The 22,069-nt window shown below is 41.4% G+C and overlaps 2 protein-coding genes across 2 annotated transcripts; one reads left to right on the plus strand and one right to left on the minus strand.

Moving 5' to 3' along the window:
• Positions 1–1,798: 1,798 nt before the first annotated feature.
• LOC115264438 (probable cytochrome P450 4d14) lies at positions 1,799–11,806 on the minus strand. The gene is made up of 2 exons (XM_029868110.2): positions 10,989–11,806; positions 1,799–2,734 (listed from the first exon to the last, which is right to left on the minus strand). Exons 1-2 carry the CDS (start codon positions 11,624–11,626, stop codon positions 1,834–1,836), a joined length of 1,539 nt encoding a protein of 512 aa, XP_029723970.1. The 5' UTR covers positions 11,627–11,806; the 3' UTR covers positions 1,799–1,833.
• A 581-nt stretch (positions 11,807–12,387) lies between these two features.
• On the plus strand, positions 12,388–21,842 carry LOC134289094 (uncharacterized). The gene is made up of 2 exons (XM_062855092.1): positions 12,388–12,440; positions 21,551–21,842. The coding sequence occupies exons 1-2, from the start codon at positions 12,388–12,390 to the stop codon at positions 21,840–21,842; spliced, it is 345 nt and encodes a 114-aa protein (XP_062711076.1).
• Positions 21,843–22,069: the final 227 nt, after the last annotated feature.

The raw sequence follows: 22,069 nt of genomic DNA on the forward strand, positions 1-22,069 counted from the left end.
GTTATCACGAAACACAACTTAACAGCGCAGCATTTTTCTCGCGTATTTTTGAACTTGTGCATTCCGCTTTCTCACTACGCATACATGGCCGCATTCATTTTCGCCTTTCGCACTTTCACACTCTACTTCTGACTAATTTTTCCTTCGTTCGAGCTGCTTTTTGCCTAGTCTCGCTCTCGCTCTTCGGTTTGCCAGGAGCTTGCCATTTCATTTCTTTCTTCATCTATTTCTTCCCTTTCACACTTCCTTAGAGGAACACACATACACTGGTATTCCAACGAATCGCGCCGACCAAGCCATTTTTCGCATAATTTTCACTTTTGCATTGCTTAGAATAAAACCCCACGATATTGCACCATGAAATCACGCACAATTAAGAGATCAACGGATACACGATCTGTTCTGACCAAATAAAACAAAATCCACTTGCAAAAGCAGCTAGCACATAAAAACGCGGAGCAAAACCGACACACGTCCTCACGCAACCGACGACCAAACCACTCTGTGAAGGATATCCTAGTGGAATTCCAAGAAGAATTCATTGAGGAATTGGATTAATTTCGAGAGGAATTTTTGGCGGAATTTTTGAGGAAATCTCTGAAGGAATTCCAGGAAGAATTCTTAGAATAATCCCAGAAGTATTTTCTTGAGGAATTGCTTAAAGTTTCCCGAAGGAACGTGGGGGTATTCATGGAGGAATTTCTGGAGTAGTTTATGACAAAAACTCTTAAAAAATCCTTTGGGGAATTCCTGGAAGAATTCTTTGAGGAATTCCCGAAGAAGTTCCTAAAGTAATTTCTGTAGAAAATTGTCGATAAATTTCTTCACAAATTCCAGGAGGAATTTCTAGAGAAATGCCTGAAAGTAATCTCGGATGAATCCCTGGAGTAATTTTGGGAAAAAATTCTGGAGGATTTCCTGCAGGTTTCCTAGAGGGATTCTTGGAGGAATTCCTAGATGAATTCTTGGAGGAATTGCAGGAGAAATTCTTGGAAGAATCCCTGGAGGACTGCTTTAAGAATTTCTTGGCAGATGTCGTGGAGGAATTCCTGGAGAAATACTTGGAAGAATACCTAGAGGGATTCTTTGAATAATTCTTGGCAGAATTTTAGAGACATTTCTGGAGAAATTTCTGGTGGAGTTCTTGACGGAATTCTTGTAAAAAATCCGAGATTCTTGTATGGATTTCTGGTAGAATTCTTAAAGGAACTCCTGGAAGAATTTTCCTAGAATTTCTTGAAAAAATCCTGCAGGAATACCTGAAGGAATTATTGGCAGAAATTCTTGGAAAATCGTCCTGGGTGTTTACGGGTTAAGTGAATAGGGCTGTAGAATAGGCTGAAAGATTAGAAAAGAAAATTCTGGAGATATTCCTAGTGGAGTTGCTATAGAAATTTGTGGGCAAAGTCCTGCAGGAATACCAGCAAAAATGTCTAAAGTAAAATCTTAAGAAACTCAAAAAACGTCTTTTTCTGTGACCTTACCCGACGGCTCCACTAGGCAAAAATGTCTTACCTTTTTCCGGACAGATGTGACAGAAACGTCCTCTCACCATTTGCAAGGACAACAACGGAGTTGAGTTTTTCTGTAACATTTTCTTTTTTCGGCAGCAAAATGGCTTCTAATGGAGATATCGGGCTAGTAAATACGATCGTAAGCCAATTAGTGTTATCTTGAACCACGTTTTGAGCACATGCGAATCATTTAGCAACTTTGTTGTGCTTCCAGTATTGGTTTTTACTGGTTCAACCTAACCTTTACAATTAGCATGGAGATTTCGTTCTTTGGTTCGTCATCATTGTGATTTGGTGTTAATTTTTATTAAAACACAGTCTATCGTGGTACAATCTTCACAAACGTCCCATTCACGGGACGCAGCGTCATGTCAGACTTAATCTTAACCTCATTTTCGGGCTCGCACGCCAACAGCCGATAGTGGCCCAGCAACTTAACCAGCGTAACCTTAATCTCCAACAGCGCGTACTTCTGACCGATGCAATTTCTCGCTCCCGCACTGAACGGAATGTAGCTGTACGGATGCCGTTTGGCACTGTTCTCCTCGTTGAACCGTTCCGGGTCGAACTTGTCCGGCTCCGGGAAAACCTCCGGATTGTGATGGATGGCGTAGATTAGGACCGCTATGTCGACACCGGCTGGAATGGTTTGTCCATCGATCTTCATGTCCCCGGCGGATTTCCGCCCAATGATCGGAACGGACGGATGGATTCGTAGGGTTTCCTTGATAGTCATCTCCAAATACTTCAGCTCTTGTAGGGTACTGTAGGTCAACTCGGCATTCTTGAAGTCTTGTCCAAGGACCCTGACCATTTCGTCGTACAGCTTTTGCTGTACGTCCGGATGTCGGGCAATGTGATAAGCGGAGAAACTAATGCAAGAAGTTGTGGTGTCGTGTCCGGCAAACATAAAGGTATCAACTTCTTCGCGAATGTCCGAGTTGGTCAGGGGATGGCCCTCGATGGATACGTTCAGCAGTAGCTCCAGCAAGGTCATTTTACGCTTCCCGTAGATGTCGGTCTCTTCGAGCTTTTGCTGCGATTCTTTCCGTGCTTGTTCATCGTCCAGCTGAGCCTTCCGTTGGAGAATAACGGAATCGGTGAATTTGTGCAAAGTTTGCAATGCCTCCCTTTGACGTACAGCCGCTTCGCTCATCAGAAAGACTATTTTGAAATCTCGCATTACGCTGAACAGTCGTCGGAAAATGATGTCGGACATCCTGAAATGAAACGAGGGACAGTTAGCAGTTGATTTGTTTGAGGCGAGGTGTTCCAAACTGTCCTAGAGCGAAGGCCTTCAAATCTACAAGAATTGTTTTATGTGTTTTCGCCATAAATAATAGCATTGCATAATCGGCTGGGATCCGTGAAGCTATTGACACCTACAATGTCATTGATAGACACAGGGCTATTCCAGGTCAGCCAAACTACCTTGGAGTTCAGAACTTCAGATCTACACTCTTCATAACAGCCATATCTGTTAAGTAGTAACGTTGCATAATCAACCGCGGTGACTGGACCAACCTGAAGCCTACTATATATTATTATGAACCTTAGGGACATTGAGGGTCGTCCAAACTATCCTGAAGTTTAGCTCTTGACAGTAACAGTAGTTATTCACACAATGAACTTAAACATTACACATCCAACTGTGATCTGTAATTCCCCTGGCATTTCATGAGTCATTTCAAGATAGTTTGGAGATATTCCAGATCAATCACATTACTCCGGAGACCAGGTGCTTCAGGTCTACACTTGTGGTAATAGCTTTTGCCACTTCGTTAATTAGTACTACGTAATCCAATTTATTTACCAACGTAGTTTGAGGAACGATAAGCGTTGTTTTATATTTTTGGGATATTATGGCACATCCTTACTGTTATTATGTAGCTTAGTTGATAAAAATAATCACTGTAACATTTTGTTTGAGATAGTAACGTTGCACAACCATATAGGATCTATGAACCTCTTAACTCTCAAGGGCCAAGGGTCACATGATAGTTTAGTGATTATTTAGGTCATCCAATCTTTCATAGACACACAACTTTATATCTACACTTGCAATGCTAGCCTGCCACACTGAATAATGATACACAATGACCCATATTTACTTATATTCGTTAAAGACTAGACTCTCATAACATGGGACAATTATGCGTAGAACGGAAGTAGTAGGCACTGTTATGTACCTTTGCTTGTTCATTTTTTTTTTATGAAACTCATTTTTTAATCTGCATTCGTTGTAGTTATTATTTGTGCTATAAAAAGTTACTTCGGAATTACTTTATTCTGGCTTGCAGACTGCAGTAATTCCAAAGTACCCATCTCAGTCGCAGATCGCTAGATATAAAAAAGTTACGTTACCTAGTCTAACTCACCCAGATCCGTAAACTTCTGTGAAACTCAGAGCCATACCAAAATACCTTTGAGGTATTTCAGGATTACTAAACTTTTCAAACTAAGAACTTCCAGCTAAGGTGAAGATATGACGAAGTCACATCTCCAGCACATATCGATATGTAAATGTGGGACGTAACCGAGCATACGAATTGCAGCCACGAACCTAGTGTTGTGGTGAATAATTGTTGATTAACCCTAAAAGGGATACCTTCATGGCCTCAGTTTCGTCACCTCGCTGAGTGTGTTCCATCAAAGACGAGCTCTGAAAGGCGCCTGGGGTCCAATGGACCCCAGGTATCCCTTTAGGGTTAAGTTATATTATAATTGTAATCATCGCTACATAAATGAAATAGATACAATCATTACAGTTGGTAATGTGGTGTAAATCAAAACATCAAAATAGTTATTTATGCAACAAGTTGCAAAATGATAATTTTTTCAGCACGAGTCGTACTTTTATCAAACGAGGCTTGCCGAGACTGCTCAGTGAAAAGTTAAAGTTTTAACTCGTAAAGTAGCAGGACGATCCGAAAATTTTAAAAAATCGAGATCTCAGTGGGCATAACATTATTTAGCAGTTACACGATACAAATTGATACAAATACAGTTTGATATTTTTCATGATTTCATGACTTCATTTCATAACTTCTCGTTGCATTTCGGAGCACCATGGATATCAGCGGACAGTAACCGCAAACGTAGATTGAATGGCAATTGAGGAAGATTTTGTAGAACTTGAAAGTCCGGAACTCCAGAACATGTTGAAAACCTTACAATACCGTATGACCTCAAGAGTAACTTCTCGTTGCATTACGGAGCACCATGGATACCAGCGGACAGTAACTGCAAACGTAGATTGAATGGCAATTGAGGTAGATTCTGTAGAACTTGAAAGTCCTGAACTTCAGGACATTTTGTGAACCTTAGAATGTCGAACAACCTCAGAAAGGAGTTCTCGTTGCATTTCGGAGCACCATGGATATCAAGGGACAGTACCCACAAACGTAGGCACGGTGCTCCATTTACCGTTATTATAAAATAAAATATACCATTAAAACCTGAGACGCCATTCTCTTTATTTATCTATCCTACACCTCTGGACAAAATTTTAAAATCATCGTAGGGCGAAATTTTGAGTTACGCCCTTTTAAAGGGCCTAACCTCTAAAAAATCGAGTTTTCTATAGAATAACATCACATTTTATAACAGAATCATTAATTAAAGGCATCAATAACAAAAATTTACATGAATAATATTGAAATTTGGTAGTATGCATCCATATAAATATCAGTGGAGTGCATTTTCTATCAAATTTGGTCATTACGTCAATATACGGTAGGCGTTCTTAGGGCCTACAGAAAACATACATTTCATCAGTGTTACGAATTCAATTAAAAGTATATTGTATTGTGATTCCATATATGTATAGATGTTCGAATTACTCTCAGTCAAGGCGATAGTATTCACATGCATATCAGCACCAATATTTCAAAAGGACGTAACTGATTTTCAACACAATATCTTCTCCTATAGCTGTAGATCTTATCTCATCTTTCCCAGGACACAAACAACCACTATCGGGAAGAATTGCATTTTCTCCATCCAGTAGTGGTTGTACATTGCGTCGGAGAGATAAAAGTTTGGCTTCGGCAAGCAGTTTCGCCTTTTTTGAAATATTAGCACTGATATTAACAGCGTGCACTATCTATACAACAAATCTGTATTGAAAACAATAGTCAAATATGGGCAACCACAAATTAAACAAAAAGAAATATTTGTGCCAAACGGCTTAAGGCGAAACTGGAAGCATTTCCTCATTTTTTTGGTTTTTGATTTTTTATTAAATAACGAAACAATATTTTTAAAATCGGTTTTCGTGCACATGTAGAGTATGAATCAGGGTATCTTCTGATTTTTTTACGCTGTAGAAAATATTTTTCGTTTTTCCAGAAACCATTATTTTTGTGATATTTTGTTCAAAAATGGTTTCTGCAAAAACGAAAAACATTTTCTCTCGCGTAAAAAAATCAGAAAATACCCTGATCCATATTCTACATGTGCACGAAAACCGATTTTGAAAATATCGCTTCATTATTTAATAAAAAATCAAAAACCAAAAAGTGTGGAAATGGATCCAGTTTTGCCTTAAGTGAAAAGGGATGAAAACAAAAAAAACAAAAGGCCAAAAGACAAAAAGGCGAAACAGGCTTCAAATAATCAAACATAACATGCTGCATGAAAATTCTCTCCTTTTTTTAATATGTAGGTAAGACCTTTTGTACCTACTAATTTTACTTTTATCGACCTATTATATATTGCAAAAATGTAAATAAATATGCGCGGTTGTATTTAATCGTTTTGGTTTCTTCTGCGCGGTCAATCCTTTGTTATTTTCCCAAGTATTTTCCGCACTTATAGAGACATGTAGAAGACATGAACACGATATTATGTACTGGCGACGATCTATTGACGATTTTGCTAATTTTTTGCGCGATAATCTACGGTGAAACACGCAATAGTATCTTTTGATTTTTTTTTTCATTTCTACGTTTTGTATTCTTAGCCTCAGCATTTCAAAAGGGCGTAACAACTTTCCAAAACAACACCTTTTTCCAAAGCTGTGGCATGGCTCTTCTAGACGAAAAGAATGCTTCTCTTTCGACATTTGAAGGGGGACATGCAATCTACATTCATAGGAGAAGGTGCCGTATCAAAAACCTGTTACGCGCTTCTGAAATTCTGAAGCTAAGAAGACAAATCATACAATTGAAAGAAGTATTGAAATTAGTAGGGACAAAAGGTCTTACCTACATATTTTGAAAGAAGAAAGAACTTTCACCCACCATATTATGTTTGATAATTTGTTGCCTGTTCTGACTTTTTGTCTTTTGGCCTTTCGATATTTGTATTTTCTATTCTTATAACTTAAGGTAATTGGCACACAGACATATTTCGTTTTGTTTAATTTGTGGTTGCCCATATTTGACTATTGTTTTTAAAGCAGATTTGTTGTATAGAGAGTGTACGCTAACATTTCAATAAGGCGAAACTGCTTGCCGAAACCAAACCTTTATCTCTCCGACGCATTGTACAACCACTACTGGATGGAGAAATACAATTCTTCCCGATAGTGGTTGTTGGTGTCCTGGGAAAAATAAGATAAGATCTACAGCTATAGGAGAAGATATTGTGTTCAAGATCAGTTACGTCCTTTTGAAATATTGGTGCTGATATGCATGTGAATACTGTACTATGAGAATAATTTGAGCATCTATACATATATGGAATCACAATACAACATACTTTTAATTGAATTCGTAACACCGATGAAATGTATGTATTCTATAGGCCCTAAGAACGCCTACCGTATATTGACGTAATGACCAATTTTGATAGAAAATGCACTCCACCGATATTTATATGGATGCATACTACCAAATTTCAATATTATTCATGATAGTTTTTGTTATTGATGCCTTTAATGCATGATTCTGCTATGAAATGTGGCGTTATTCTATAGAAAACTCGATTTTTAGAGGTTAGGCCCTTTAAAAGGGCGTAACTCAAAATTTCGCCCAACGATGATTTTAAAAATTTGTCCAGAGGTGTAGGATAGACAAATAAAGAGAATGGCGTTTCAGGTTTTGATGGTATATTTTATTTTATAATAACGGTAAATGGAGCACCGTGGTAGGGGGTTGTGTCTACCCGGGTAGAGGTGAAATACTGACGATCAAAACGTGATATTGATTTGATTGATATAAGAGATAAAAGATCTGAAAATAATATCTGAAAAATGTTCCTGGAACATCTGAACAATATCAAAATTTGATATTTTAAGATCAAACGAATAGCTCGCTGCTATTGGTTAGATCTTACAAAATCTAAATATGATATGATGATTATGTACCAGGAGTAAATTTTTGATTTTCTTTTTAGATCTTTTATCTCTTATGTCAATCAAACCCATATCACTTTTTGATCTCCATATCAAAATATGCTATTATTAAGCTCTTTTCCTCTACTCGGGTATTGGTGCAAACTATTAAAGTAAACTATTCCCCTTGATTAATAAAACACAAATTAACTTAAAAGCTCAAATCACCACTGAGATCTTTGAAAATTTTCGGACCGTCCTGCCACTTTACGGGTTAAACGTAATGGCAAAAAAATAATTACGGCTTATTGTAGGGCAGTGGATACGATTAAAAGCAGTGGTTGTTATTGGATTCGGACGCGCTTTTTTCTTGACTTTTGCTTTTGCGTGATTACCGTTGAATTCAAAACTCCAAAATCGCTAGTTGTTTGTGAAAGAACGATTTGTGTAACGCTTAAGCTCATTAACCGTTAACATAATCAATTCGAGCGATATTTTGCTCAGAAAACCGTAATTATAATTACCGCCATGGACTGTGAGAAGTGTGGTCTACATGTCACAACGAGAAAGCAACCATACATTGTGTGCAATGGATTGTGTAGCCGAACGTATCACGCTAGTTGTGTTGGGCTAGACAAAGAACAGCTTGCTGCAGTATCCCCGCCGCATAGAAACAGCTCTTGGATGTGCGACGAATGTATGGACGAGTTTATCAAGTGGAGAGCGGATCGAACGAACACAGCCAGTACGATCGTTTCCGAAGCGAAATCTGTATTGCAACTCGATGTCGAAGAATTGAAACGAAAAGTCGACTCAATCATGTCAACCCTAGCGAACAGTTCGTCGAGTACCGTGGAACGACCTCGAGAACGACATTCGACTCCATGCTCATCAATTCATCTCGAAAGTGGCTCCAGCATGGGCACCGGTGGGACGGTGCTACACAATGGTTCATCATCGACAACTGAGTATTCGTTTCACTCATCCGACCAAAAAGACACTGATGAAGACTTTGCATTGCTTTTGACTAATATTGATGGGAGGGCTACGGAAGAACAAGTTCAGCGAATGGTTTCTCGTTGCCTAGATATAAGTGAAAATGAATGTAAAAATGTAAGAAAGCTTGTATCGCGTTGGATTGATAGTAGTTGCTTGGACTACGTGTCTTTTAAAGTTATTCTAGACCGTAAATGGAAATCTCTAGCATTAAAATCGTCTACATGGCCAGAACATATAAAGTATCGTGAATTTGTGAGAAAACGTTGTACGTGGAAACCAGAGGATTTGTAGTTTAGCAGTTAGCATCGAGTTTTGTTGTATTTTTGATTGCTTGTCACTGTTAATGTTTTGATTCCGTTTGATGTTGATTTGTACTGTGAGATGTTTTCTTTTAGAGAGAGATCGATTTTTAATGTGGATTGTTGCGTTTATTTATTATGTTGTAGTTGATATTTTTTTAAGTTGTGTTAGTATTAATCATTCAATTAGACTGTAAAAGTCCGTTGAATTAATCATGAAATAAATAAAATAGATAATAAATGGATTATGACTATCCCGAAGTTATATCATAATCTCTGATTGTATTTTGTGAGCACCAGTAGGTATAATAGATTATACAATTTAACTCTATAATTGCCAAAACAGAAACTTTAATTGCTTTATATGCATTTTAAACATCATAATGGTTTAAATGACCCCAGTTGATCTGATAATGCTCATTGAACATTCAGAAGATTTACTGGACATAATAAATAACGGTTTGGATGACCAAGTATATCCCTACTGATCTGATACTGTCTTTCGAACTTTCAGAAGACTTACTGGGCATGATACTGGGCATGATTGATAGCTTGGAATAATGAAAGAAGTTACTGTTACACCCGAAGACTTTAGGATCTAAACTCAAGAACAGTTTGGATGACCTAGGATATCCCGACTGATCTGATACTGCCTATTGAACTTTCAGAAGACTTACTGGACATGATAGAATTCAAATCGTAGCTTTGTATAATCAAAGAAGTTACTGTTACATCCGTAGATTTTAGGATTTAAACTCAAGAACAGTTCGGATGACCTAGGATATCTCGACTGATCTGATACTGTCTATTGAACTTTCAGACACTTACTGGACATGATAGAATACAAATCGTAGCTTTGTATAATGAAAGAAGTTGCTGTTACATTCGTAGATTTTAGGATTTAAACTCAAGAACAGTTTGGATGACTTAGGATATCTCGACTGATCTGATACTGTCTATTAAACTTTCAGCCACTTACTGGACATGATAGAATACAAATCGTAGCTTTGTATAATGAAAGAAGTTACTGTTACACCCGTAGACTTTAGGATCTGAACTCAAGAACAGTTTGGATGACCTAGAATATTCCGACTGACCAGATACTGGCTATTGAACTTTCAGAAAATTTACTGGACATGATAGAATACAAATCGTAGCTTTGTATAATGAAAGAAGTTACTGTTACATCCGTAGACTTAAGGATCTGAACTCAAGAACAGTTTGGATGACGTAGAATATCCCGACTGATCTGATACTGTCTATTGAACTTTCAGACACTTACTGGACATGATAGAATACAAATCGTAGCTTTGTATAATGAAAGAAGTTACTGTTACACCCGTAGACTTTAGGATCTGAACTCAAGAACAGCTTGGATGACTTAGAATATTCTGACTGACCAGATACTGCCTATTGAACTTTCAGAAAACTTACTGGGCATGATAGAATACAAATCGTAGCTTTGTATAATGAAAGAAGTTACCGTTACATCCGTAGACTTTAGGATCTGAACTCAAGAACAGTTTGGACGACCTAGGATATCCCGACGGACCTGATACTGTCTATTGAACTTTCAGAAGACTTACTGGACATGATAGAATAGCTTTGTATAATGAAAAAAGTTACTGTTACACCCGTAGCTTTGTATAATGAAAAAAGTTACTGTTACACCCGTAGACTTTGGGATCTAAACTCAAGAACAGTTTGGATGACCTAGGATACCCAAAAATAAATATTTTGCATCATATTCCACCCTTTTTATGCTGTTGACCACCAAAACCACAGAAATACTTAGAAAAAACTCTATAATACCGCTTAGAAAAAATCCGGCTTCAAAGGGTTAAAGCGGGATTTGCTGCAAATTTCATCATCATTGTCCCCAATTAGCGTCATACTCACTCCTTCACCGCTTGCACGTACGACGAGTTGGGGTCATCCTGGGCGTTCAACTTCACTCCCATCGCAGATTCCGAAATGATATCCAGCGTACACAGCGTAACGTGTTCGTAGATGTTGACGTCCCCCTTGCCCACCTGCTCCTTCAGCTTGTCCACCAGAACCTCGGTCCTCTCCTTGAATATTCCCAGAAATTCTTCCAAAATTTTGAAATGGAACGCCGGCGTAATGATCCGTCTTCGTTGGGCCCATTTCTTACCCAGAGAAGTGACCAGCCCCTCCTTCAGCCAGGGTCGCATGAACTCGTAGATAATGGATTTTTTAATCGTTCGCGTTTGGATTACCTGCTCGACAACAGGTGCACTGGTCACCTGCAGCACGGGCTGATTAAACAGACCTTGACCGATAAGATCGTTACCGTAGCGGGCGTGGAACCGGGTAAAGGTCGCGAAGATTCCCGGAGGCGTCGGATCTCGCTTGAAGAGGTGTGCATTGCCAAGCACTGGCTTCGCCGGGATGGTTGCGAAATTCGGCAGCTTGCGTTGCAACTCCCGAACCAGGAGCATATTCTTCACGATGTGGCTCAGAGCCCATATCAGGGTGGTGGTCACCAGCGATATCAGTATCAACAGAGGCACCATGATGATGCCTGCGAATTGCTTCCAAGGGCACTCAGGCCAATTAACACTTAGCGTCAACAAAACAGTGTGCGATGACGACCGGCTATATGGCGGGCGACTGATGCGCGACGGAATCAAACTTGTACTGAGGGCGGCTTGCGCGATGTCGATTGGGTTTGCGTGACCGGCATACGAGACACTGACTGAGAACTGAGAAGCAACAATAAAGATAGCGCTGCTGGAGCTGCTGGATTCCACCAATACAAAGCGCTGGCTGTGGCTGAAATGTGTGTCTCTATACTTAGCATGGGAAGTGGAGGTGTTTGGTGGGTTGGTGAACGAATTGATCAAAACAAATGCTTCAAGCCAAAGATTGTGGCGAAGATTCCCAGCATATGGCCCATTATCTTCCCGAGTTTTATTGCTAATAACAGTTCTGGTGTTAATATTCAACCATGCATTTAAATCGAGGTAAGAAAAGGTCTGCCATATAGTAGTAAGATTCACAAGGGGAAGTTTTGAAGAAGATTTCAGTACAATTTAAAAAACTATCTTCTACATTTGCATTGTTTATCATGGTTGAATAACACCACTTTTTTACAGAAACATTCTTTTGACTTCGAAATATTCACTTGAAGTTGTGGGAAAGAATAGGTTAAAGCATGGAGCAAGCTCACAAATACGAACTCTATCTTTAGGGCCGTAGATTCAAGAAAGCTTCTATTTCACCATCGACTATCAGAAATGCTTTCTGGGCTACGAAAGCAAAAAGCATAAACACGATGATTTGCAAGAACGCTTCGAAAGGTGAAATCAGAGCCCGCAGTAAGATAAGGTAAATGTCCATAAATTATATCATTATTTTGGAATTTTTTGGACTTAAGCTAATATTGTTCACCAGTTTGACACTGGGTAAACTATAAATAGTAAAGTAAACATACATCAAACTCTGTACCATCACCTAAACCCGAGCAGGAACGAATAACTGACACATAACTGCAGCATACCAAAATCAGGTATCATACCAAGACGAGGTATTGGTCGGTTTCCCAGGTATTGAAAATAACTTATTTTGGTATTTTATAGGTATTTATAAAATACCTCGACGAGTTATTGGTTTGGTGTTGAGGACTGCTTGTGGTATTATTCAGTTATGGAAAAATCACTATTTGTATGGAAAAATCGTCGATTATTATTTAGGTATTGCCATACCTGATGTCATTATTCACATGAGAATACACACCAGTTATTATTTTAGGTATTTTACCTCTTATGCAGGGCTTCTTAATATCTCATTCAGGTTGTAGGTATTCGGTTTTCCATACCTGAGTTTGGTATTCTTCAGCTATTTTCTCCTGCTCGGGAAGCCCTAGTTTGAAATCAGGATGGTCATCTTCGATTTCAGAATAAAGTTTTTTTTGTAGTCCTACCCCTTCGTCCTAGTTATGTATTGCATGACTGTAGAATGGTAACCAATATGTCACGGTCGCCATGTTGAAGTATGTCTCGTTATCTTGATTGTAAATGGAATAACAGTAAAATTCACATGAATACAAATCAAGCTATATGCAACAGTGGCAACCATGTTCTTTGCATGTTAAAAACATTCTATATTAGGCATCATTCACAAAGTATGTAACGCTTTAGCAAGTTGGGAGAAGTTGAGCGTAGCATTACGATCCATACCTACTATCTTTTTCCTTGGGGTGTCATCCAAAAAGCGTTACAAGGGAGTGGAGGGTGGTTGAAATGACTGATTTTAGAGTTACGTAATAAGTGTACATAACCTTACCGTTATTTCGAGTGGTTTTGACAATGACTATACTAAAATTGCTATTCCATAAAAACTAGGTAATATACTTCAAACAGTATCATAGGAATTTCAAGAGGAATCCCCTTAGGAACTCCAGGAAGAGTCCCCGAAGCTATTCAAGAAGGAAATCCCGAAGGAACTCCAGGAGGAATTACTGAAGGAATATCTACAAGAATCTCCGAATAAATTCCAAGAGTTATCACCAAAGAAATTCCAGGAGGAAACCCCGAAAGAATTACAAGAGGAATCCCAAAATAATCTCTGGAAGAATCCATGAAAAATTTTCAAAGAAGAATTTTCAACAATCCTCAAAGGAGTTCTAGGAGGAACTATTGAAAAATATTCAGGAGGAATCCTCGAAGGAACCCCTGGAAAAATCCCCGTAGAAATTCCATGAGGAACCCCTGGATGTATTTCAAGAGGAATTCCCAAAAGAATTTTGGGAGGAATCCCCGAAGAAGTTCAAGGAGGAATCCCCGAAAGAAGTCAAGAAGAAATCACCGAAAGAATTCCAAAAAGAAACCCCGAAGGAATTCCAGGAGGACTCCTGGAGGAATTCCATGAGGAATCTGAAGGAAATCCAGGAGGAGTCTCCAAGGGAATTCTTAGAGGAATCATCTAAGAAATTCCAGAAAGAAACCCCGAAGAAATTTCAGCAGAATATCAGGAGAAATCCTCGAAGGAATTCCAGAAGGAATCTCCGAAAGAATTTCAGGAGGAATTCTAAGAGGAATCACCAAAAGAATTCCTTTTTCGGCTTTCAGCCTTTAAAGCGATCACAACTAAAGCATATTTTCAACACCCGACGTTTCGATTGTTTATTCAATCTTCTTCAAGGATTAGAAAAGTTTCATTCTTTGTCTAGTGGATTGTTTTAGGTAATTTTCGTCAAGCTTTTGGGGGTCATCAATTTCTATTTTACTGGACAAAACCAAAAAGAAAGAATACAGGCAACTTGTCTATCTTGTTTCTTTCTATTCTAACTATATATTCTACGTTTTCAAATCCTGCGTGAATATTTGAAGAAACTCCATGAAAGGTTCTTCAAAAACAAGGATGTTTTCGATCATCTGGCAATCATTTGACTCATTTGTCTATAACTCAGTTCAGAAGCCTAATATTAAAATGTGATGCTCGACAAACTTATAGAATATTGTTTTTACTACAATTATCACCAAGGATGCCATATTCTAACTCTTATATTTACGGCGTAAAAGTATTAGTACTACCTACTCATACTAAACGATCGGATTTTCCGATCGTTCAGTATGAGTAGGTGGTACTAGCGCTCTCACGCCACATATATGAGAGTTAGGATATGGCGTCCTTGGTGATAATTGTAGGAAAAACACTTATCTACAAGTTTGCCGAACATCTCATTTCAATATTATGCTTCTGAACTAAGTTATGGATAAATGAGTCAAATGATTGCCAGGTGATCGAAAACATCCTTGTTCAAGAATACCCCAAGATATGCCTGATTGTAATTCTAAGAAAATTATTGTAGAAACTAATACAAGATTCCCTGAAGGTGCTTCTGTAGGAATTTCTGAATATGCTTCGGGAGAAATCTCTGATGTAACACCTGGAGGTATCCGTGAGTCCTCCTGGAAAAATCTCAATCTCAATTAACAATCTGGAAGAGCCCCATTAGCGATTCATGGAAGAATCCATGAAGGAACTTCTCGAGGAATCCCCTAAGCTGCTGGGGAAGTCCCTGAATTCTTGGTATCCTTGGATCCTCCCACATGATTTTCTGAAGGAACTTTTGAAGAGAGAATGCCTTCATCGCCACCGGCGAGAATAATATGGGTGAGCTACGCACCCGAAGAAAGCACAGATGATACCTGGAGGAAAATAGAGGAGCGAAGAAACGCCAAAGCCGCGATAGAGCGAGCGAAAACACGAGGAGCCAAAGCCGCAGCCCGTCAGCGCTATTCGGCTTTCGAGAAGGAAGTGAAACGCTCATGTAGACGGGACAAAACAGCGTGGGCGGACTCCCTTACCGACGAAGGCGAGAAAGACGCAGACACCGGCGACATCCGTCTCCTCTACGATGTCTCACGTCGCCTTAGTGGGACCAAGATGAATGCTACGATGCCCGTGAAAGACACATCTGACCTGTTGAAACGCTGGTTCGAGCACTTTGGAAACCTTTTTCAAGTGTTGGTCACGCCTTCAACACCTCAGCATGATCCGCCAAGGGTTCGACGCATTACCCGTGTCAACACCGAAGCTCCATCAGTGCAGGAAATAGAAACAGCCATCCGTAGCATGAAATCGAACAGTGCCCCAGGGGTCGATCGCATATCAGCAGAGATGCTCAAAGCTGACCCCGTAGTATCCGTACAACTACTGCATCAATTATTCTGCAACATATGGGAAACCGCGACATTTCCGGCCGAGTGGATGCAAGGCGTCTTAATAAAGGTACCCAAAAAGGGTGACCTGACTGCATGTGATAATTGGCGGGGCATCAAGTTACTGTGTATCATTCTCAAAGTCATTTGCAAAGTGATTCCGTGCCGGACGATCCTGTGTGGACCATATTGTCACGCTACGTATCATTCTGGAGCAAATCAATGAATTCCAAGAGTCTCTCTACCTAGTGTTTATTAATTACGAAAAAGCTTTCGACCGTCTCAATCACGAAAACATGTGGGAAGCCATCAGGCGCAAGGATGTCCCTGAGAAAATCATCGGCCTCATTGAAGCACAGTACAGAGCATGTTCATGCAGAGTACTGCACAACGGTGTTTTGTCCGATCCCATCCGGGTCGTTGCTGGAGTGAGGCAAGGATGTATACTATCACCGCTACTGTTCCTTATCGTAATCGACGAGATCCTGGTTGGTGCGATTGACCGTGAGCCAAATCGTGGATTGCTGTGGCAACCTATTAACATGGAGCTCCTAAATGACTGCAAACTGGCTGATGACGCTGCTCTCCTAGCTCAACGACGCTCTGATATGCAGGGCAAGCTCGATGATCTTGCCAATCGCTCCTCAGCGGCAGGTCTTACCATCAACGTCAACAAGATCAAATCGTTGAATGTAAACACGGTCAACCCTTCCAGCTTTACGGTAGCTGGGCAAGCAGTGGAGAATGTTGAAAGCTTCCAATACCTTGGTAGCCAAATGGCTGTACCAAGATCGACATAGAATCAAGAAGGCGAGGACTGCTTTTGTGAGTTTAAGAAATTTATGGAAAAACAACCAGATCAGTCGACGCACCAAAATCCGAATTTTTAACTCGAACGTGACATCTGTACTACTATACGCCAGTGAAACCTGGTGTGTATCAGCAGAGAACACGCAACGACTGCAGGTCTTAATCAATAGATGCTTGCGGTATATAGTTCGTGCATGGTGGCCTCACAATTGGATCTCCAACGTGGAGCTCCATCGTCGATGTCAGCAAAAGCCGACAGCGACAGAAATTCGGGAGCGAAAGTGGAGATGGGTCGGCCATACTCTACGCAGGGGTGGAAACGAAATCTGCAAATTAGCGTTAGACTGGAACCCAGCAGGACATCGCAGCAGAGGCAGACCCAGAGGCTCATGGCGGCGCAGCCTCAATAACGAAATCAAGCAAGTCGACAGAAATTTGACCTGGTCACAGATCAAGGCGATGGCTGACCATCTCCCAGGATGGAAATCTTTCAGTTCGGCCCTCTGCACCACCGTGGGTGTCCAGGATTGAAAGTAAGTAAGTAGTCTTGGAGAGATTTCTTAGGGAACTTGTATAGAAATTTCTAAACAAGTTCAGGAGGAATCTCCTGGACCAATTTTTGTAAGAACTCCTGGAGAAACTTCTTACGGAATTCTTGATGGATCTCAGGAGGTATTTATGATTCCTGAAAGAATCTCGGAAAAGACTTCTGGAAGGATACCTGAGTAAACTCCTGTTGAAATAGCTTAGGGAACTTCTGAAGGAATTCCTAATGAACACATGGATGCATCCCTGAATCCTCCTGGAGCTATTTGGGAGATCCCTGAAGGATCCCTACAGGACGTCAACAGAAATCCCTTGTTTGAATTCTGAGGAAACTCCTGTAGGCCTGTAGGAATTCCTGAAGAAACTTCAAAAAAAAAACCCTGAAAGAACTCTCAGACCAATCTTTGAAGGATGATTGGCGATCTGTTTAGCTGATTGGCATTCGATGGTTTCATTCAGCTGGTTTCCAATGTCCTTAGAAACGTTGGTAGGCTTGAGAAGTCTGTCACAGAGAGTTCGAATAACCTGTTGTTTTTCAGTCAGATTTTTTTTTGTTTCTATTAATGTGTGTTTTAACTAAAAGCTAATTCTACACTCCTTCAGTCAGATCCATCGTAGATGTTATCTGATTAATACGAGCCGATCCGATACACTAGCTGTAATGCTTCGTTAATCGTAGTCCACGGGATTATGGCACTACACTGGATCATTACCAAGATTTGGGAGGAGGAAGTATTACCGGAGGAATGGATGGAAGGTATCGTGTGTCCCATCTACAAAAAGGGCGACAAGTTGGATTGCGGGAACTACCGCGCGATCACACTACTGAGCGCTGCCTACAAGATACTCTCTCAAATTTTATGCCGCCGACTATCACCGATTGCAAGAGAATTCGTGGGGCAATATCAGGCTGGATTTATGGGTGAACGCGCTACAACGGACCAGATGTTCGCCATCCGCCAGGTGTTGCAGAAATGCCGCGAATTCAGCGTGCCCACGCATCACTTGTTCATCGATTTCAAATCGGCGTATGATACAATCGATCGAGAACAGCTATGGCAGATTATGCACGGCAGATTATGCACGGATACGGATTCCCGGATAAACTGATACGATTGATCAAAACGAGATGGATCGAGTGATGTGCGTAGTTCGAGTATCAGGGACACTCTCGAGTCCTTTCGAATCTCGCAGAGGGTTACGGCAAGGTGATGGTCTTTCGTGCTTGCTGTTCAACATTGCGTTAGAGGATGTAATAAGGAGAGCGGGGATAGACACGGGTGGGACGATTTTCACGAAGTCCGTTCGGCTGCTTGGTTTCGCCGATGATATTGATATTATTGCTCGTAAATTTGAGACAATGGCGGAAACGTACATCCGACTAAAGAGTGAAGCCAGGCGAATCGGATTAGTCATTAATGTGTCGAAGACAAAGTACATGATGGCAAAGGGCTCCAGGGAGGAATCACCGCGCCCGCCGCTTCGAATTTATATCGACGGTGATGAAATCGAGGCGGTTGAAGAATTCGTGTACTTGGGCTCACTGGTGACCGCCAACAACGACACCAGCAGAGAAATTCAGAGGCGCATTGTGGCAGGAAATCGTGCTTACTTTGGACTCCGCAGAACTCTACGATCGAATAAAATTCGCCGTAACACAAAGTTGACTATCTACAAAACGCTGATTAGACCAGTCGTTCTCTATGGGCACGAAACATGGACCCTACGTGCAGAGGACCAACGCGCCCTTGGAGTTTTCGAACGGAAGGTGTTGCGTACCTTCTACGGCGGAGTGCAGATGGAATACGGGACTTGGAGAAGGCGAATCAACCACGAGCTGCATCAGCTGCTAAGAGAACCAACCATCGTCCATACCGCGAAAATCGGGAGGCTACGGTGGGCGGGTCACGTCATCAGGATGTCGGATAACAACTCGATTAACATGGTTCTCGATAGTCATCAGACCGGAACAAGAAGACGTGGGGCGCAGCGAGCTAGGTGGGTCGACCAAGTGGAGGACGATCTGCGGACCCTACGCAGAGTGCGGAACTGGAGACAAACAGCCATGGACCGAGTGGAATGAAGGAGGCTACTATGTACAGCAGAGGCCACCCCGGCCTTAGCCTGATTGGTAAGGTAAGGTAAGAGATTATTACGGATTCTGCTCCATGCAGCGGTGACAGCAGCATAATTGGAACATCTTCTACGCATTGCATTGAATGAGGATCATTCAGCGAAATTATGTTGTCCTTAACTGGCAGTGGATTCACCGCAGGCGGAGCAGCCTCACCATTTGCAGAAGTTGTATAACTGGCTAAGGGCACTGCTGAGGATTTCTTTGCTACGTATTTACTGAAATCCACGACGTTCGACGTTGAATGGGAACAGACCACAAACCTGAAACCCATTAACGATACTTTCTTTTTTGATTCCTTTATCCATCCCGGTCAGCACAAACAGAAGTGTTCCCAAAGTACCAAGTGTTGTAATTCGAACTGTGTACCCACCCACCATTTCAATCGAGGTGCTAGGGTTCAATAAAACAAGTGCGGTGCCGAGCAGAAAACGACATTCCGCCGTGTGATCAACACGAATCGAAAACAAGTTGATTCACATCGAGCCCTGATGAAGATCCCAGCCAGAGGATCGAAACGTTGGCAATGATCTAAAATAATCAACGCTTTCTGTGACTTAAAGCCGAAAAACACCAAGTTTTACGTAAACCCAGTCATACCTCGTAGAACATTTATCCATAGCATTCTGAAGAACGGGTCCAGAGTAGAGTGTACAACCAGAGTCAGCGTTTGACCATCGTTCATTTCTTCGTTTTTCCAATCCATTACAGGCGATTTACAGGATTCCTTGAGTGGCTTGAGCCACATGAGCCGGTTGCGTGATCCTGGTTGTGTTAGGTTAGAGTGCCACAAGAATGATTCCTTGCCGTGTGCGGTGAATGGTCATCCACAAAAAAAGATCACCGGTAGTTCCACGGAGTTTTTCACGAAAAATGGATGAAGCACTCTTTCAATGTACGCCTCAAAATTGGGTAGGTCCATCCATCCTTTGTCGCTTTTTCTTACGCCACAATCACACTGTAGTGGGGTGCAAGTAAATATATGTCTTATCACCGTTGAAGATTCGCAGGTTCTCGCTCAGGATATGCGTAAGATTATTTCCCAAGCAACAAACATGGTTACAAAACAGTCACTGCAGCGCATGTAAGGGTTGCACTTGCACAGAAGTCACTGTGACTTACTGCGCAACCATTACCCGCGCTGCCGCGACATGGTCATAAAACTGCTTGGGTTTCGTCGAAGTAGAGCGAGATTTTTGTGAACCAGCCACGAATGTCGGCATCGGATACTTTCGCACTGGCCGACGGTTTTTTTTTCTGGTTATCTGATGGTGATTGGTGGACATCGTTTTAAAAATCCGTTGAACTACCTTCGGCCTAGGGTCTCTGTCAGAGTGCCAATGCGAATCCGTGGGGTGATACCTACAGGATCGTGATAGTCAATACAAAAGAAGTAATGGCTCCACCAGAGCAGTCTCCAGAGAAGTTGGAGGGGATCATCGAGGGGCTTTTTCCGCGTCATGATCCTAGTCCTTGGCCTCCTTTCGCAGGATAGCCGGGACTGAAGCTGGCGATTAGGAGAGGGTCACCGATAAGAAAATTGCGGGGATAGCCAAGTCCCTTAGCGTAGGTAAGGCTCTAGCTCCGGACGGAGTTCCAAACCTGGCATTAAAAGTAGCTATTGTAGAGATTCCCGGGAGATGTTCAGATCTGCTATGCAGAAATGCCTGAACAAGGAAGTTTTCCCAGAGGTTTGTAAGCGGCAGAGCCGGGTTCTATTGCCAATGGCGGGGAAACCATCCAGAGACCCGTCGGCATATAGACCAATATAATTGATCGACACGGCGGGGAAGGTACTTGGAAAGATCATCTTCAACAAAATGTTGAGGCACACCGAGGGTGTCAATGGTCTCTTGAGCAACCAGTTCGGCTTCCGGAAGGGGAGCAAGTTCTAATAGACATCGTGAAGAGGAGTAAATCTGAATTCGATCATGATGGTGGCTCCAGAGAGGAACTTTAACACGCCATCCTATATTATTTTGAAATTAATTAATTAATAATGCATATTTCGGGCATGAGCCGCTGGTAATTTCTGTGAGAACTTACAACGGTTGCTTTAATACAGGCTGGTTGCACAGGAAATATGGTGAAAACAACTTTTGTGGGAATTCAATCTGTGAAGTAGACCTGAAATTTAAACAAAACTATGAGTGTTTGTATTTATAAAGTAATTGGCGGCTAAGGAAATTATCGTTTAAACCTATTGTCGCATTGGCCTATCTATAACCCACTTTACCATTAAAACTAATACCGTTTTCCATCTTTCCACTATTCCTTTGCAGGGGCAAAAGCGTGCTGAACCAAAAGTCGGAACTGCAGCGGGCGCTCGAGAAGCAGAAGGAGCGCCAGGTGCTCGCCGCACAGAACCTCGCCAAACAGCAAGCCCAAGAGCACACCATCTCGAACGAGCTGGGGCGGGTGATAATGCAGCGGGCGGCCCGGCTCGAGCAGAAGAACCTCGCGGCGGCCGCCGCCGGCTCCCAGCAGGACCAGCCCGATTCCATCAACCCGGAGTATCTGAACGCGCGTGCCAAACTGCGCGCCACCCAGGCCGCCGCCGTCTACTCGAAGTAGATGGGATCCGAGGAGGGGCGCGCGGCGCCTGGAGAATTGTGCGGATTAGTGTGTTTGTGTTGTAAGATTTAGTTTTTTAGTAGGAAAAACACCCACGAAAGTAATTTTAGCGTTTTTAGTGTTTAAGTTTTAAACGTCTAGACAAGTGATAATTAATATCGATGATTTCCGCGTTTCTGTTTTGTTTTTATGAAATGAGATGATCAATCTGATTAGCGATTATTTTT

Source organism: Aedes albopictus, chromosome 1, assembly GCF_035046485.1.
Source record: "Aedes albopictus strain Foshan chromosome 1, AalbF5, whole genome shotgun sequence".
Classification (NCBI taxonomy): domain Eukaryota; kingdom Metazoa; phylum Arthropoda; class Insecta; order Diptera; family Culicidae; genus Aedes; species Aedes albopictus.